This window comes from Manihot esculenta, chromosome 1 (assembly GCF_001659605.2).
Source record: "Manihot esculenta cultivar AM560-2 chromosome 1, M.esculenta_v8, whole genome shotgun sequence".
Classification (NCBI taxonomy): Eukaryota; Viridiplantae; Streptophyta; class Magnoliopsida; order Malpighiales; family Euphorbiaceae; genus Manihot; species Manihot esculenta.
Genome location: NC_035161.2, coordinates 6,601,289 through 6,620,535, shown reverse-complemented (window position 1 = coordinate 6,620,535; position 19,247 = coordinate 6,601,289). Strand labels below are relative to the sequence as shown.

The 19,247-nt window shown below is 35.1% G+C and overlaps 2 protein-coding genes across 3 annotated transcripts; one reads left to right on the top strand and one right to left on the bottom strand.

Annotated features, from left to right (window-relative positions):
- Nucleotides 1–1,667: 1,667 nt before the first annotated feature.
- Nucleotides 1,668–16,593, top strand: LOC110625365 (protein SHORT ROOT IN SALT MEDIUM 1). Of its 2 annotated transcripts, XM_021771002.2 has the most exons (23): nt 1,668–1,868; nt 1,961–2,062; nt 2,761–2,955; nt 3,495–3,564; nt 3,658–3,791; nt 6,018–6,118; nt 6,352–6,996; nt 7,100–7,145; nt 7,882–7,974; nt 8,063–8,118; nt 8,414–8,534; nt 11,836–12,047; nt 12,132–12,195; nt 12,938–13,111; nt 13,294–13,324; nt 13,427–14,580; nt 14,711–14,785; nt 14,872–14,946; nt 15,034–15,366; nt 15,519–15,740; nt 15,839–15,880; nt 15,961–16,023; nt 16,123–16,593. In XM_021771002.2, exons 2-23 carry the CDS (start codon nt 1,991–1,993, stop codon nt 16,210–16,212), a joined length of 4,068 nt encoding a protein of 1,355 aa, XP_021626694.1. In that variant the 5' UTR covers nt 1,668–1,868; nt 1,961–1,990; the 3' UTR covers nt 16,213–16,593. The 2 variants fall into 2 exon arrangements, with proteins under 2 accessions (XP_021626694.1, XP_021626686.1); XM_021770994.2 differs by having other exon boundaries at nt 3,495–3,791.
- A 644-nt stretch (nt 16,594–17,237) lies between these two features.
- On the bottom strand, nt 17,238–19,032 carry LOC110625380 (methyltransferase FGSG_00040). The gene has a single exon (XM_021771015.2). It carries the CDS (start codon nt 18,988–18,990, stop codon nt 17,377–17,379), a length of 1,614 nt encoding a protein of 537 aa, XP_021626707.1. The 5' UTR covers nt 18,991–19,032; the 3' UTR covers nt 17,238–17,376.
- Between the last annotated feature and the right edge of the window lie 215 nt (nt 19,033–19,247).

The following is a 19,247-nucleotide window of genomic DNA, read 5'->3' as shown; positions in this document are numbered from 1 at the left end:
GGAGGGGATGAGGGGAAGGACGAATCGAAGCGACAACGGGCTGAATCTCAGTGGATTGTGGCAGCAAGGCCACTCTGCCACTTACAATATCCCGTCGCGTATTTAAATCGTCTGCAAAGAATTCAGCCTGCCGTCCGATGGGAATTGTACTTCAAGACGGTCCGCGCGGCTCGTCCACCGCGAAGGCTTGGCGAACGGCACGTGCCATATTTTATTATTTAAATTAATTAAAATTATGTATTGTTATAAAATTAAAAAGAATGTTTCTATGTATAAATATATTATAAAATATTAAATTTACACATTTTATAAAAGATAAATTAAAATATTAAATATTAAATATTAAATATTTATTATGTAAAATATTAAATATATCAGAAAAAAAAGCTAAAATTGCAGGAGAAAATAATTGATAAAAATTAAATTCATTCATTCAAAGAAACAAACTTCTTCAAATGGAATTCCATCTTTCTTAGGGAAATGTGCAATTGGAATCTTCTTGGTCTTGCATCTCTGTAAGGCATTAATATTAATTCAAATTTAAAAAACTGATGGAATTAAATTAATTTAAAATTTTAATTTAATTTTTTATATATTTCGATTGGATTCTATTTTTAATTTTAAAAATTTTAATTATTTTAATTTAGTTCAATTTTAAATAGAAAAAATAAAAAGGATTGAACCGAACTGAATCGATTAATAATAATAATATATTATTTTTAAGGAGATTAAATTATTTTAAATTTAAAATATTCTAATTAAATTTTAAAATATTAAAAATAAATTCATAAAAAATAAAAAAATTATTAAAAATTTAAACTGATGAAATCGAATCGATCTGAATCAGACTAATTCGATTCAATTTGATTTTTGATTAAAATTAATTCAATTCAATTTTTATAAATACTAAAATTTTGATTTTTAATTTATTCAGTTCGATTCGATTTTAAACCGAACCGACCGAATCGTCCGTTAGAGTTTGTGGTTTTGAATTGTGGATACCTATCAAGCCCAATGACAATCTAGTCCTTCTTACTGTGAGAATCAGAGTACAGATCCAGAGCATATGAGAATATCCTACTAATCCATCTTGGACTGAATCCAACTCCAAGAATCCACCCAGGAAATTACCAATCATTCTCGCAGTTGTCGTAGTGATTCTATTCGGCGGAAAGCCAAAAACTTGAACCCAAAAGGGAAATTCTGTAAACCTAATTTTCTTGAAAAGTCAATTTAGGAGGCCAATTTCTAACTAGAAGAAGATTATTTATAGATGAGTATTATGCCGTTATCCACTGAATTAAATCTGGATTGACAACTTCTAGTTAGAATCATTAAATTTATATTACAATTATAAAAAATTTATTAATTTATTAAATTTAATTATCAAATATTATAAAAAATTATAAAATATTTTTAATATTGAAAACTAATTAATAGATAAAACTAATTAATAATTTTTTATATTATAAAAATTAAATAATAAAATATTTAATAATGAAAATTAATTAATAAAATTTTTTAAAATTTTAAATTACTTATTAATATATTTATTAAAATTAAAAAATTAATTAATAAATTTAACTGTGCAATAGAAACTCAATAGTAAATTTCTCAAAATTTAAATCACGCCATATCATCAGCAGCTGGCCCAGTACATCAGATCACAGTCTGACCCGAAAAGGCCCCCAAACCGGTTTGTTTCTTGCCCGCGAAGGCGAGTCTGAAGCGTGTAATTTGGTACCTGAAAGTTCGTTGCGCTTCTATGCTCAAGCACTAGGGTTTTAATTTTTTTTTTTTATTTCTATCATCCATTAGAAGTCCATCTCTCAGCCTATCTCCACAGTTTCGCATCATTCTCTAATCCGGTATTTTCCTCACTCAATCTGATTTCACTTTGTAAAATTCATTTATTGCTTGCTGATGAGTTGATTACATGGGTGGCTTTTCTTAATTGCAGGTTGATTATCCTTTGCTTTATGGTTTAAAGATGTTTTCCTCTAGAGGAAACAGTGCCTTTGGGCAGCAGCCGTATGGCACGCAATCTAGCTATGCTCAAAATGTAAGCTCATTATAAAATCGCACCTTGCTTTTGTTTGGAATACCTCTGGGTAGTGTATTAATGGGTTTTGTTGGATTTTTTTTTTCTTTTCATTTTGGGTATTGAGATAATTGCTTGGAAGTTTATTACATCTTTCAGTTACTAACCCTTTTAATTGGAATGCCGCTTTTTATTTTTTAATTGGATTTATGGGATATAGATGTCTGTTTCATGTACTATAATGGCTGTCGAGGCTTTTTTCAAATTTGTTCTCTCTCCCATTAGGTACTTTTTTTTGAAAAACAAAACACACTCATGTTCAATTACCGTGATATTTACTTTATTGAAGTTTAGTAAAAATTCTTACTTTTTCCCTCTATTTGGAATAAAAAATTTCTCAGCAATTCAATTCAATTTAATTCCTCAATTCTTATGTTTGAAATGGAAGAATTCATTTCTTTTTTAATTTACAAAATTTTCATTTTCAATAAAATGAAATCATGCATGATTTTGTAAGAATTCATTTGAATTCTTTTCTTGCAAAATGAATCATACCAAATGGAGGGTTTATGCTTCAATTAATTTTTGTATTTCTTTAATGGAATTTTTCTACTGTTTGATAAATTGTGTAACATGTATATTTCGCTTGCTGCAAAATGTGAGAGTTGCTGCAATTTTTTTAGATGATTTCAATTGACTAAAATTTCGCAATTTTGTAGCTGGGATCTGCTTATTCTGCAAGTTCAGTTGGAGGGCCTGATGGAGGCTCTCAACTTTCATTGGCTTCTAGGCATTCCTCAATGTTAAATGTCTCTCAAGAAGCAGATGTTGGTGGGTTTCGAAGCTCTGCATCACATTATGGAGGTCAATATGGAACTCTCTATGGCTCAGCTTCCGTCACTGGTGCTCAACAGGTTAGTGGGAGCAGTTTTTTTAATGCTTTTGTTCAGAATATTCCTGAAATTTATGCATTGTATTATTTTGTTTTATGTTTAAATCAAGTGCATGAAACCTTTGACTTCGAAACTATTTCTAAAGATTCTTTGATTCTTTCACACTTCAATCTTATTTGGCTTGCCGGCCTTGGTTTTCAGTTCAATTGACCTTATTTAATTACTTTAGAATTTACATGTCCCCTGTGTTAAAATCTTGCTACGGTCACCAGATCTTAGATAAACTTGCAAGTTAATGTAGGATAAACATTTTTATAGTTCTGTGCTGGTGGACCTCTGGAATCTTACCTGGAAAATGTGTTTTTGAACTTACAACTCCTATCTCAAAAATAATATTATTGAAACATTTACATTCTTTTTCATAGTGCTTCTGAATATTGTGGCTATTATTTTAATTGTGCTGTTAGAGATTTTTTTTGCAAGTTATGAGTTGTTAACAGTGTCTTTAACCATCTGGTGCTCTATATTTCTAAGATTCCACTTGAAATTGTCTTGCATAGGTGTCCGCAATAAGTGCTAAAGGGACTGGATCATCAGCTTTGGAAGGTCGTGGTGGTGGCTATCCCTCAGGTCTATCCGATTCTCCAAAATTTGCTTCTGGTGGTGACTATGTTCCATCATCTAGTCATGGATATGGTCATAAAATTGATCAATTATACACAGAGAAGATTCATGATTATCCAGTGATTGACAGACGCCAGTATGGTGAACGACAGAGTGCTTATATTGGGAGGGACATGCAAACTGATCCGGCTGCACGACATGCCGATTCTGTTGGTTTTAGTCATCAACGTCAGGTGATGCTTCTCATTTTGTTTGTTCCTAATTTTAGTGTAACAATACCTTTTCACGTGCATTAGTGTTTTTCAACAATACTTATAGTAATATTATAATAATGATAATTTTCAATAATAATTCTCCAAATTCAGTATTATCCCTTGTATTTTTATGCTATAAAAAAAGGAATCTGTTAGTATGATTTTCAAAAAGAACAATTATGGTGCTTTGTTGTATTGATGGCTGACTAAACACATGGATTATTAATTAAAGAAAACAAATTGCAGTAGTATTAAAAGCGCTCTTGATTATTAAAATCTAATTGAGCAAATGTTATTGGTATATCAGCAATCAAAATAATTATAACCATAAATTTATGCACTTCACAAATTTGTTAAAGAATGTAATAGCATTATTAGGTCTAGGAATACTTATTATGACCAATCAAATTATTTATTGTGGTACACAGATTCATAGTTTATCCTCTAACTGATAATTTTAACATCATTAAATTTACTATCTAATACACAATCAAATTTCAGTTACAAGGATCTCTTATTAAAGTCAGTGTTGTTAAAGGCGTCCAAAGGCGCCTGGCGAGGTGCCTCTCTCTGAGGTGCTCACCTGAGAGAGAGAGGCACTGGGCGACAGGCAGACGAGGCGTCGCCTAGTGCCAAAACGACATTTCTTTCAGAAGTGAAAAAAAAAAAAATGAAAAGAAAAGCAGAGAAGAAGGAGAAGAAAGAAGTAGAAGAAGAGAAGGAAGAAGAAGAAGTCACGTTGGAACTCTAAGAAAAAGTGGTTTTAAATTTTAATAATATTTAAATCACTTCTTTTTATTGGAAGAAGAAAATTCATGGAATCTTTTGACTTATCTTGTTATTAGTAATATGAAAATAAAAATATTATTATTGGTATTAGTTATATATAATAAATAATTTTATTTATTTATTTATAAATATTGTTTATTTATAGAAAATGATTATTAATTTTTTAGTTATATTTATAGATTTTATTATTATTTTATTTTTTTATTATATATATTATATTATTATTCTATATTCTATAATCTATATTATAATTTTATTCTATATTTATATTTTATGAAATAATATTCTGAAATAATAATATTATTTATTATATAAATTATTATATTATATAGTATATATAGTTTGTATAATTTTGGAATTTATATATTATGTTATTATTAGTTAATATTATTATTTAATTAATTATTAATTTTATTATTATTAATTATAAATACATATATATATTAAGAAATTAATATTAATCTTCTATATATTATATAGATATAATTTATCACCAACTATGTTTTTTATATTTTAATATAACTAAAGAAATTAATATTTACTTAGATTAAAATATATAAACTATAGTTATTGATACATTTTATGAATATATACATATATATAAAAATTTGTTGACTTTGTTGCCTTTTTTAAAAAGGCGTCGCCTGGCCTCTCGCCTAAGGCGATAGAAGGCTCTATCGCCTTTTTGTCGCCTCTCGCCTTAATAACACTGATTGAAATGCAATTCGCGTAAATTAGTTTAAAATTGTTATGGGCAGTACTATCTTATTCAAATACCCCTTCATTTCAAATCCTAAATCTAATATATCCAAATGAACCTTATATAATATTTATGTTATTAGATTTTGGATTTTCGCAGGTTTAGCCTGACATGAATTTGATTATTGCATGAGCAGTTAAAATCTTTTGATAAATTTATGCAATTTTCATGAAGAAAGTTATGTCAAATTATGTACCATTTAATAGCAGAAAATGCTGGAATATACTGCTACTTCATAAATCTGCACACTATGAGCAGTCTGGGTTAATAGGGTCGAAACTGGGGTTGCAGGTTCCAAATAACTTGAAATTTGGCTCAAATGAAATGTAGGACCTAAAGCTAAAACATTGCAGAAGGCATCTTTGCCTAATTCTGCTTGCATTTTTAACTAGTTGCTGGGTAAAACAGGCCATGTGAACGTTACCAGACTGGGACTGGTTACGTTGAGCTGTGGGCAGCTTAGGTAAATCTGAGCATAACTTGAGTTCTGGTGGTCTAAATGAGTGGCATAGGGGAGACTCTTGTAGTTTCTCCTTTTGAAGTACATACAGTAAGATAATTTGTCATAGGTTCATAACCTACTAAAACAATGTGAACAGCAGTAGAACACTGATTTCTATAATATTCTTTGCTGTTTCTACCATTTATTGTGACAGGCCGGGATGTATGAACGTATGGATCAGGCATCAATACTCAGACAAGAGCAGTTACTGAAATCTCAGTCATTGCAATCTGCATCTCTTGATGGAACGACCAGGTATTATTAATTTGTTAGGTATTTGTTCAGGGATGTGTCAAAATGGAACTTTGCATTTGATGGCTTATGGTGATTGTTTACTGGTTACATCCTTTTATCTTGATGACCAACACTTTTCTGATATGTTAGCCTATGACACAATTAGACCTCTCTGTTATGGCGATAGCCTGTGTACAGCTAAGATAGATTATGTAAACTTCATATTGCACTGAGCAGCAACACATTTCTGGCAGACAAATTGAATATCTTGCAGCGAGAGGTGCTGCAAGTCGCCATCCCACTCAAGATCTCGTGTCTTATGGAGGAAGAATCGATGCTGATCCTCACAGTTCATCAATGCTTAGTTCGTCTTCATATAGTGGGCAACATGCTCCATCAATATTAGGGGCAGCTCCGCGGAGGAATGGGGATGATCTCCTCTATCATCAGAGTTCATCAAATCCAGGCTATGGAGTTAGCCTGCCTCCAGGTAGGGATTATGGCACAGGGAAAGTGCTTCATGGGGCATCTATTGACTCAGATTATCGTGGAGGTCGTTTGAGGATTGATGAGCATAGGGATGATAAAGCTGGTTATCTTCGGGAATTTGAGCTAAGAGAGGAGGAGCGTCATCGAGAGCTTTTGCGTGAGAGGGAGAAAGAAAGAGAAAGGGCGAAAGAAAGGGAAAGGGAACGAGAACGCGAACGAGAAAGAAAGCGGGAAAGAGAACGCATTTTCGAGCGGCGTGAGAAGGAGAGGGAGCGAGAGCGGAAGCGTGCACTTGAAATTAGGCGTGAACGAACACCGCCAAGAGTTTCAAGAGATAGACGTGGGTCCTCTTTGACAAAGGAGGGGAGACCTTTGCGACGAGATTCCCCAAGCCATGAAGCTTCACATAGGTGGATCATGATGTTTCATTTGCGCCTACTCTAGTTCTAAATATATAGCTGTTTCTGTATCTTGCAGTCTTCATAACTAACTAGCTGTCCTGTTATGCTGAAGGCGTCATTCACCTGTTAAAGAAAAAAGAAGAGAATATGTCTGCAAGGTAAAGAAAACCAATGCAAGAGTTTAGTAATTCAGTGATTACAAGAGCTTTTACCTCCCCAAGAATCTATTTTTTCCTTTTGGTGTTCCAGAGTTGAGGGCTTAATTTGGATTCAGACATGTTCCTCCTGTTCATTCTAGCTAGCCCACTTTTTCTATTCTTGGACTAAGTGTTCTCTCTTTCGACAGAACTCTTCTTTTGACTTTCTTCAAGTTGTATTTTGTTCTTATTTCTCTGCAGTTGGAGCACTTCTATTCTTGGTTGCTTTCCTTTGGCTCTGGGTGCCTGATTCCTAGCATTCCTTTTTACTCAGCATTTTCTTCAATTTCATCTTGCTTTTATCTTCTAACCCTTATGAGAATATTGGAGACTTTGTTGCCAATCTCTCACAGAGCTTCCAAGATGTATCTCTTGCCAATCTCTTGTTCAGTTTCCAAGATGTATCTCTGAAACCATAAACTTCAATCATACAGAACTTCAGTTTCCAAGATGTATCTCTGAAACCATAAACTTCAATTTAGCAATTTCACATACAGAACTTGTGTCGATTGTAGACAGCTTTTATTGCTATTACTGCTACTGAAATTCAGGGATGTTACCCTTTAAGAAAGAGGAATTTTATGGTCCTATTTTCATTTGAGACATACCAAATATCAAGTCATTGGCACTCTGTTTTCTGCAACCTGAATTTATCATTTAATTTCATTTCTTTTTGTAATTGTTGTTGTACTTGCAGATTTCTGCTTCCAGTTTGGTTGATATAGAGAGGGATTATTTGTCAATAGATAGGAGATATCCCAGACTTTTTATATCTCCTGAATTGTCAAAGGTCTGTGTTTCTAATTTCCTCCCCCTCATTGGAAGAGATATCAAGATTTGATAGTTTTTGTTTTATGCTTACATCCTTTTTGTTTTAGGTTGTAATTAACTGGCCAAAGGAGAATCTTAGACTTTCTATCCATACCCCTCTCAGGTATTATGCTCTTTAGTTATGTGTAAAATATGTTCCCTGATTTCTTTGTTTGTTTACTTCTTCAATTATGAGGGGTGTATAGTAGCTGCTTTTATTGCTTTGAAAATCCATCTCGTTATATGTGTATTTTTTTTTCATATGCATAAAACCATCAGTGTGTTACTGTGTTATTGTGGTTTAAGCAACTCTATTAACCTTCTGGAAAGCAAAACGAGAAAAGTACTTCTATTTGTTTTGCTCACAAGGACAAATACTAGAATGGACTAATATTTGTTAAATGTCATAAATATCACAGTTTTGAGCATGATTTTATTGAAGATGAGGCTGTAGTTGAGTCAAAAGAGCCCCCATCAAATAAGCCTTTGTCTCAACAACTTGAAAAATCAGAGCGTGGGCACACGATATGGAATGCCAAGGTAGGTTATTCATCTTTTTTCCTCGGTTATTTGATTTCAAAACAAAGTTCCTAATGTGTTATGAACTGTATTGAAGTTAAATATTGGTGCTGGTGATTATTTTTTGTTACCTATTCATTGATATTTAATGAGCCAAAAAAAAAAAGGGGAACTAGCATTCTTAGTAACATGGGAAGGGGAATGTGGGAGTGTAGGGCTGACTTTGTCTGTAATTTCAAATTAATTATACCAATCTTGTGTTGTTTCACCTTGTGCTCTATTCATATAATCTGCAGTGTACACTGCTGCCTCTACCCTCGTGTACAATGCTTGTATAACATGCTGTACCGGGTGCCCCCAATTTTTTTAATCCGTTGGTTTTTTATGTCAATCAAATCTTCCAAAATAGCAAAACTTGGCAGGGCTTTTTAGAACCAGAAAGTGGAAATGACTATTGTCAAACAGGGGATCTGCACATGGCACGTCCGAGCAATGTCCTTTTTGTGTCTTTGCTATATTTAACTGGATTTACGTTCTTCACATCTTAAAATTGTTTTTATTGATATGTATGTTATTTGAAGGGGATAAATACCCTGGAAGTCCTCTAACTTGCATTCATATCAATTAATGACTTGAACTTCATCTTTCCCCAATCAAGGCATTAACTAAACTATTCCAAAATATCCATATTGTGAAGAAATTGACACTTGTGCATACATGGCAACAATAGCAAAAAACACTTCACGCACATAGGACATACATTACCTTTAGAATAATCTTGGTATATTTAAATTTCAATTAAGGACTTCTTTTTGAGAAGAAATAATCAAACAATTGAAATACTGTTGGCAAGCTGGAGGACTTCTTGAATGTTTTACCTATTGGAGTGGAAGTGCCTAGTAAAATTGTCCTTATTGTTATATGAAATTCTATTAGGGTTGACAAGATATTAAGGAGGATTTTCTCCGTAGAATTAGTCAAATGTAAATAACTTTAGAACTGTTTTGTAGGTAGGGTGCTTGTCGCTTGACTGCCCTCCTGGGAGGATAGAAGGATATTTATAAAATGATTATGGAATTAGCACTTTTGATGCTGCAGACAGTTGAGGAATGTGTCCATGAATAGCTGAACAAGCATGTTAGGATTAATAATGTGGAATATTGCATCGGAAAGAGATCAAAATACTGATACATTTGTTGTGAAGATGGGAATGACTCTGCTGAAACATTAGTAGATGGTAGAAAATCTGATACTGTTATACTTGGTCAAATATAGACTTGTGTGTTTTGCTGAGAAGTGGTTTGATTTTAGGAGCAGTAAAAAAATTCTGAAGGCTGATGCAATATAATGTTGTTTGAAGGGTTGAATAAGATGGAAATTTTCTCCTCATGAAAGTATCCATGGATGACTGAATGTCATGTAAGTAGATGAAGAAAATTAATCCAGCTGATCCAACTTGTTTTGGAGAAAAGAAATATATTTGTATCTGTTGATCATTGTGTTCAGAAATTCTATAATCCTTCTACAGAGCAATGATAAATGAAATCTTTGATGAAAAAGAAAAAGAGAGAGCAGAAGTTTTGAGAGAAAGTGTTTGATCATTCCCATCAAGCCAATTGGAGTATATATACTACTTACAAGAGTACATATTAGGTAAGAAAATAAATTAATTCCCTAATTATAGCCTAATCATATCCCAATCATATCACACAATCATATCCCTAATTATCACTACAAATCTAGGCTATTTACAGAAATAATCTCAACATACAGAAATAATCTCAACACTCCCCCTCAAGCTGGAGCGTACATATCATATGTTCCAAACTTGTTACAAATATACTCTATTCGTGATCCTCGAAGTGATTTTGTGAACACATCAGCTAGCTGATCATTTGAATTGACAAAGCTAGTAGAAATGCATCCGAATTCAATCTTTTACCTAATAAAATGGCAATCCACCTCTATATGCTTCGTCCTCTCATGAAAAACTTTATTTAATGCAATATGGAGGGCAGCTTGATTTTCACATATCAAGTTTATTTGACCAGTATCGCTATATTTCAATTCTTGAAGGAGTTGCCTCAACCAAATGAGTTCGCATGTTGCTAAAGCCATAGCTCGATATTCTGCTTCTGCACTTGATCTTGCAACTACACTTTGTTTTTTACTTTTCTAGAATATAAGATTCCCTCCAATCATAACACAATATCCTGAAGTAGATCGTCTATCTGAAGGGGTACCTGCCCAATCTGCATCAGAATAGCCAACAATTTGTGAGTGACCCTTATTCTCACAGAGTAGTCCTTGTCCTGGAGCTCCTTTGACATATCTAAGAATGCGAATGACGCATCCCAGTGACTAACCACACTTACAGCAAAGGAAATATCTGGTCGAGTGATAGTGAGATAATTGAGTTTGTCGACCAATCTTCTGTATCTACCAGGATCTTTAAGTGACTCCCCTTGTTCAGGAACCAGTTTGACATTTGGATCCACGGGAGTGTCCACATGTCTACAGTCTAGCATGCCTGTTTCTTTCAATATGTTCAAAGTATATTTTCGTTGAGAAATTGCGATACCTGTTTTAGACTGTGCCACTGCAATTACTGTTCACGCAGAGAGTGTGAAAGCGAGTTGAATCAGGCGACCGGACCTACTGGGCTTTTGTCGCCGTCACCAGATGATGCAGAGAGAAGAATCGCCGGCATGAAACGGTCGTCGGAAAATGGTGCAGGCGCCGGCGCGTGGCCGGAGACGGGTTGGTTGGCGGCGGTGCGTGGAGGCGCGTGAGGCCGGATCTGGAGGCGGTGCTTCACCGGAAAGTAGATCGGTCGCCTGCTTGGAAAATGGGCTGAGTGGTGAGACTAACTGATTTCCAGAAAGTCACCAAAGCAAGGTGGCAGATCTGCCACTCACAGGAGAACCAAGTTTCTTGGCTTTGATACCATGAAATCTTTGATGAAAAAAAAAAAAGAGAGAGCAGAAGTTTTGAGAGAAAGTGCTTGATCATTCCCATCAAGCCAATTGGGGTATATATACTACTTACAAGAGTACATATTAATTAAGAAAATAAATTAATTTCCTAATTATAGCCTAATCATATTCGAATCATATCACACAATCATATTCCTAATTATCACCACAAATCTAGACTACTTATAGAAATAATCTCAACAATAAACATGCTGTAATTCTAGATAAAATTACACTATTGATTTGTGCCTATGAATTCTATTTTAGCAATACATATGTGTGTGCACCACACGCGTGGGCGTTGATATTTTTCTGTTTTGTAATGTATATTTTTTTCACTGGTGCAGATAATTTTGATGAGTGGACTTAGTAAAAATGCTCTGGAAGAGCTTTCTTCTGAGAAAAGCTACGATGATCGTCTACCACATATTTGCAATATTCTTAGGTTTGCTATCCTGAAAAGAGATCGCTCCTTCATGGCAATTGGTGGTCCATGGGATTCTGCTGATGGGGGTGACCCCTCTATTGATGACTCTGTTCTAGTTCAAACAGCCCTGAGGTTAGAATTCTCTATTATGTGGTGATTGGTATATGTTATACTGATACTTTTGGAAGTGGACTTAATTTGTATTTTACCTTGTAGATATGCCAGGAATGCAACTCAAATTGATTTGCAGAACTGCCGTAATTGGAATCGTTTTCTGGAGGTGCTATACTTATCCTTTTTATCATGAGAGAGTTTCCATAAGCTACTGTGGTTGCCATCTAGTGATGCAGGATAGATGCTTGTAATATGTCCACTAAGGCCAAAATATGAAATCCTAATGAGTAATGCCTTAAGAATACTCGAAAGTAAGACCATAACTGAGGTCTTTTCTTACAGAAAAGGAAAAATAAAATTGTGAAGCCAGTGTACATAATAAAACATGAAGACAGGTACTATTGTGTACTAAAGCTGACAACTGCAAAGGACACTTTTGATTGCCAAAATTCCTTTCTATTGTTTTTTAGGCTAATAGTTTTATTAGAGGTTTTAAGTCATAATAGATGTCACCAAATACCAACCACCTTATACCTTTAGTCATAAGTTTGGATATTCATGCTGGACATGTCCATGGGAATCAGATAAAAGAAAACTTTGTTTAATAGTTGAATCTTGTCTCTAAGTGTTTTCTCCTTGGAATTTATTATGATGTTGACATTATTGAACGAAGATCAAGTGTAATCGTCAATACAGTAGTGTCTATATATCTTTAACAACATAGATGGCGCTGCTGAATATTTATTTCGTTAAAGTTTTTATGAGATTAGCCCATTGTTGATTTTTGGTTTCATCACTTTCCTCTTGGATACATTTCTTAGCTTGCATACATAGAGGTTTAGTTTGGCTGCTTGCACATAATTCTTGATGTCAGAATCTGATTTCTAGCCTATTGTTTGCATGTGTAGATACACTATGATAGATTCCGGAAGGATGGGTTCTTCAGCCATAAAGAGATTACTGTTCTGTTTGTTCCAGATTTATCTGATTGCTTGCCTTCATTTAATACATGGCGAGACCAGTGGCTTGCTCATAAGAAGGCTGTTGCTGAGAGAGAGCATCAGCTCTCTTTAAAAAGAGAGGTTTGTTCTTGTGTGGGCGTGAAAAATTGACATATAATTTTGCTAATATTTCTTATGCTCATATTTGGTGATCCAATGATTACATATGGTTTCTGTTGATACTATAATTCACTTGAAATTTATATCTACATCCATGGAGAATAACGTATTTGTGATGCTTATTATTATTTTTTTTTTCTCAGAGGTCAAGGGAGAAGAAGGAAGGAAAGAAAGGTGAATTTCGAACTGTATCCAAGCTTCTTGTCCCATATTACATTGCATCTTTTGCTATTTTTCTAATCTTTTAATCAATATGATTATTCTCTTTACTTTCAGATAAAGGAACAGATTCTCCGAAAGATTCTAAAAGGACGGACAATTCAAAAAAAAACAAAGAATCTGCATCATCTGGTCCCAACAACAAGGAGAAAGATGGGAAAGGAAAAGCGACTGCTCAAAAGAGTGATGAAAACAACAAGAACCTTGAGAAGAAAAATGGGATTGTAACAGGAGAGGAAGTCAAGAACGTTGAGAAGAAAGAAAAAGGGGATACTGCAGGTACTCACACAACTGACAGTGTGAAGACTGGAAAAAAGAAGATTATAAGGAGGATTGTCAAACAGAAGGTTGCTAATAAGAAAATGGATGCTGAGAGTAGTGTAAGCAAGCAAAATGAAGCTTTAGATGCTAAGGATGCTGGAGAGAACAATGAAAAATCTGAGATCTCTGTTGAGCAAGATTCTTCTAAAGTTAAGACTTTTGCGAGGAAGAAAGTTATAAAGAAGGTCCCAGTAGGGAAAGCTACTCAAAATGAAGATAAGGGCTTGCAACCCGAGGTTAAAGCTGAGAGGGATGTGGACAATGGTGAAGATAAACCACAGGATAATTCACAAACTGGCAGTGATGCAATTGTGCAAGGTACTAGTGTCAAAACTGCCATAAAGAAGAAAATAATTAAGAGAGTACTCAAAAGAAAGCTCACAGGTGTGGGGACAGGTGATAGGGTCAGTGAGACCAAGAAGGATGACAAGATAGTAACTCAGGCAGGTAATGCAATAGAAAATATTGCAAAAGAAAAAACGGATGCAGAAAACCAGATGAATGAGAAACAAACTTCAGAAAAGAAAATAATTCCCAAGTCAAAATCACCTACTGTGGAGAAGGAAGCTAGTGTGCCCAATTCAACTAAAGTAGGAATCAAAGCTGTCAAGGAGGACAAGGATGACAAGGAAATTGATGGGAAAAGTGCTTCCGGGGCTAAAATTGAGGGTAAGGATGACAAGCAAAAAGTAGCTCAGAGGGATAATCTTGATGGGAAGGGAGGAAAAGGAAAGGATGATGAAAAATCTAAGGATGAGAAGAAGGAAAAAGATGGAAAAGATGAGTCTAGGAGTAAATCTAATAAGGATGTGAAAGAAAAGAGAATGCATGAAGAACCTCCTAAACATCCTGGATTAATTCTGCAAACAAAAGGAGATAAGGAAACTAAAGTATGTTGATCATGGCCCCAAGAATTTCATATTTTATTATAAAAAATTTGTAATTTAATTTTGATCAACTAATCTCACATCCTTGCCTCTAACCTGTACCTTTTATCTAATGATGCACTTTTAACTACAGCTACGTTCATTGTCACTTTCACTTGATTCACTTTTGGACTATGCTGATAATGATATTGAGGAATCTACATTTGAGGTCTGCTACAATGTATTTTGTTTGAAGTTACAGCTCCTAAAGTAATATTATGTATTCATTCCTCATGTCAATTTTGTTCTTTGCAGCTTTCATTATTTGCTGAATCACTTTATGAAATGCTTCAGTATCAGATGGGCTCCCGTATTTTGACATTTCTTCAGGTTTGTTCACTGTGGTGAATCAATCCACTTGCTCATTACTTGATTTTTATTTGTTAACACATCTTTCTATTTGCATCTCGTGTGCAGAAACTACGCATAAAATTTGTAACCAAGAGAAATCAACGGAAGAGGCTATGGGAGGAAAAGGAAGAGAAGGATAAGGAGCGGAAATCATCAACCAAACGCCAGAAGACTAGTGAACAGCCTGTGAAGACTAAATCTGCTGACTCTGCATTGTTGGGCACAGATCAGTCTGAGGATCAAAAAACTAAGAAAAGGGAAGATACTTCTGTTGACAAGGTTAATGAAACAAAGTTGGAAGATGAAACTGATGAGGAGGATGATCCAGAGGAAGATCCCGAAGAATGTGAAGAAATGGAGGATGAAATGGAGGATGCTGGAGATGACTTGCCTGAAGAGGCAATAACACCCTAACTTGTTAACATTTGAATATCATTTTTCATATTTTGTTCCATAAACATTAATTGTATAAAGGGCGGGGGGGGGTCCAATTGATTCCCTTTATAATATCTTCTTGAAGTTTGTTTTTCCTTTTTTTAATTCATTTACAGAAGAACCAAGAGGAGGATGAGATGAGTCTGGATGCAGTCCATGAACAAGTGACTGGCAATGGAGAAGAAAAAGCAGAGGATGATGCCAAGGAAACAAAAAATGAAGAGGCAAAGCCTAAGCCTGATGTTGATTTGTCGGAAAAAAGAGATGTGAAGGTGGAGACTGGGAATAAAGAGCCAACTGCTGTCAAAGAGGGTGTGATTGATAAGGAACTATTGCAGGTCTTTTTACTGAATATAATCCCTTTATCTTTTAGTATATTTATTAGAGTAGTGATTATATTCTTTTATACTCTCTCTAACAACGCAATCTTCCTCAGGCTTTCAGGTTTTTTGATCGTAATCGAGCTGGCTATATTAGGGTAAATATTAAAGCTTTTGTTTTCTTTTTCTTCCATTACTCATGACCAAGATTGTTGAAGAGTATCCTTTTATTTTTCAGGTAGAAGACATGAGGCTGATTATCCATAACCTGGGGAAGTTTCTTTCTCATAGGGATGTGAAGGTGAGAATTTGCCTCTCAATAGTTCAGGCTTTTTTTTCTTCTCTTTGGCTCTTCTCAATAAATTGGCAAATGTGGTTCATAATGGCTTTTCTGTGTTAGGAACTCGTGCAAAGTGCACTGTTAGAGAGCAACACCGGCAGGGACGATCACATTCTTTATGGCAAGCTTGTGAGAATGGCTGGTGTTTAAGTGATTTGGGTGGTTCTGATATGTTGGGTTATTGTTGTTTTATGATCTCATAATGGTCTTCCGAGATGACACAAGGCAACCTTTTTTTTGGCACTTTGATTTTCTGGCTGGTGGTAGTTTTTCTTGAGTTCTGATTCATCAGAAGTGATTGATGGTTAAAAGGTGCTGTTGCATGTTGCAAAACATTTTTAGGGTTTAGTTTGTTTCTAGGAGGACGTATATTGTAATGGGAAAATGTAAATTGATTCGAGTAATTTGGGTCGTTTCCATCTATCGTTCCTGGGTTTTTATTCTAGTCTCTAAATTTTAGCTTGTTCCTCCTGTTTAAAATAAAAAAATTGGCAAGATTATGATTCAATGAATTTTGTTTATTAATTCTCATAGTTCGACTGAAATAATTTTCATTCAGTTGTTCTCAACATTATGGCATGAGCAGCTCTAATGTCTGAGGTATAGATTGTCTTCTTTTAAGGGGTCTCTTGTGAATCCATATCACTGTGGTGTATGTTTTGGGTGTGAAAGCCTATTTTATTATTGAACTCTATTATCTTTGGGAGAAAAATTGAAAATGTTGATATGAGCAGCTCATTTTTCGTTTCTTTTCATTCAGAAGAGCAAGTTAAAAAAAAATAATCTTCACAAAGAGAGACTAAATTTTTGTCCATTTTGCTTTATCCCGTGACCTCCCCCTGCCCCATTTCAAAGAGTACAACTCCTCTCCTCGCTCGAAGTGGATTTCCTCCCTGCTTGAAAGGACTTTGTTTGAAGATCCACTAGTTTTGTAGACCTTTTGATCTGAGTCAATAGGTTGTAGTTTGTGGGGGATTTTGATTCTATGGAGGAGTCCGACCGTTGAGGCAACAAATGAGAATGCCACCAAGAGCTCTGCATGTTTGTAGTCCTTTCAAGAGTCGGTTGCTGGTGGCAGATCCAGTATTTGAGGTGTGGTTGAAATATTATGTAATATCCACCTCCTATTAAATTATGCAACTTCTAATTTCTTTAAAAAAAAACAGCAGACAACATCAAATTTAATATCAAATCAGTTGATTGATTGCGATTCATACACTAGGACGAATTCTATATTCATCCAAAGACGAAAAAATTAATTACAAAATTTAATTTAAAAAAAAACACACCCTTTTCTTGGTTAGCTATTTTAGCCTAATAGCTTAGTCGATAGACACAATGCTGAAGAAGAGACTTCATTGCTTGTTTCTTTACAACTTTTCCATAAATTCCTCTCCCCAATTTCATTACTCTCTCCATCTCCACCTCATTATCACCTCTCCTCAACACTTTCACTACTCTCTCATCACTTCCTGTTGCTTCTGCAACACTATCCACCACTACATCAACACTTGGAATCCTTCTTCCCCATCTCTTCACCATCTTCTCTGACCCATATGCTTCACTATATGCTACCCAAAATGCTGCCCTCAAATACCCTTTCTCTTTTCCTCTCACTTTCCACCTTTTCATTCCTTCTTCTAGTTTCAAAATTGCCCCACCAAGCTCTACTCCTCTCTCTAGCCCCATCTCAATCTCCTTCATCTCTTGCTTTGAACACAATTCTTCTTCAAACTTGCATCTCTTGCAATGGCAATTGAAACCCCATGTCTTTGACATTTCCTTTCTCTTGTCTATTGGTTTAAGCACATCAAAATATGGAAATGTGAGCTCTTCTCCTGCCTTCACATCTCTTGAAGCATGAACTAATAGATAATCCCCTACATGCAATCTCCTAGTATTAGGATGACATGAATGGTTGATGAATGAAGCTAGGATCCATAACCCAACACCATGATAGTCCTTGTTCTTCCCCAAAACACTTGCTGAAACTGAATCCTCAACAAGAGAATTCACATCCAGTATGCTCAACATTCTCTCCATGTCAAGCTCTTCATTTGATTTGCTATTGATATCATCTGCCTCTGGCCTAAACAGGCTCATTTCAGGTATCTCAAGCTCGTTTTCTTCTTCTCCAGTCGACAATGTGCTCAGTAAGTTTTGGATTCTTCCACACTTTTTGGTGGATTCTACAACTTCATCAATGAAATTCTTCCACATCATCAACTGTTCATTTTCACCTGAATCTTCGCTGGACAATATGCCTCTTTCTATTGCAATTGCTTTGTTCACTAACACCAATGTTCCTGCGTCAATGTTCTTTGTTGCAAACAGGCCTCTCCCACTAAACTCAGACCGCTTGATCTCCACTGGGCCAATGTATTCAGCGAGCTCCGGGAACTTCCCGCGACACCCATTTAGCACCCAATCTGAAAGATCAAAAGCTCCAGTCCTTGATTGATATTCAAGTTTCTTGCATTTCTCAATATACCCATTTAGGGTTTCAAGATTCCCATTAGCCTGTGGATCAAGAAGAGCTGTTTTAAAGCAATCTAAAGCCATAGAGTACCTGTTTAAACAGAGCAACATTTTTCCTTTGCAGAGAAGAGCCTTGAAATGGGTATTCTCGATTTTCAATGCTTGATCACAATCTTCTAGTGCTTTAGTGAAATCCCTAAGCCTGGACCGTGCTTCAGCTCGATTGGAGAGGGCTAAGCAGAGAGATTTCTGGAGCTTGATGTTTTGATCTGTGTTTGGGCAGTGTTGATTGGTGTTTGAGCTCTGGTCTTGGCAAAGATTGATGAATTGAGTATAGACTTGCACGGACTCTTGCCATTCTTCACGGAGGAGAAGCTCGTTGGCCTTCAATCGGAGCTCTTGCAATAGTTCTTCTGATGTTGATAGCTGTTGTTGATCCTCTTGTCTCATTTTTTTCGACGGTGGTGGGGTATCACTTCTGCTCGTATGATTTTGTTCTTCCTTAGATTTAAATTGGACAGCTTGTAACGGTCACATTTCATAACGGCAACGGCTATACTAGGGTTTCTCTTTTACTATTCCTTTTTCTTTTTTGTGTTTATGAATATTAATCAGGTTTTTATTAGCTATCATTAAGAATTTAATTAAAACGGCCGAGAATTAAGAGTAAATACACCAATATATATAATAAATTTAAAATCCCTTTT

What these genes read in the sequence shown, in the direction of transcription:
- LOC110625380 (XM_021771015.2), bottom strand. Translation starts at nt 18,990, where the DNA reads ATGAGACAAGAGGATCAACAACAGCTATCAACATCAGAAGAACTATTG.
- LOC110625365 (XM_021770994.2), top strand. Translation starts at nt 1,991, where the DNA reads ATGTTTTCCTCTAGAGGAAACAGTGCCTTTGGGCAGCAGCCGTATGGC. An exon ending in CTAGTTCAAACAGCCCTGAG is followed by an intron (nt 12,048 to 12,131) that starts GTTAGAATTCTC and finishes TTTACCTTGTAG; the next exon opens with ATATGCCAGGAATGCAACTC. An exon ending in TTGATAAGGAACTATTGCAG is followed by an intron (nt 15,741 to 15,838) that starts GTCTTTTTACTG and finishes AATCTTCCTCAG; the next exon opens with GCTTTCAGGTTTTTTGATCG.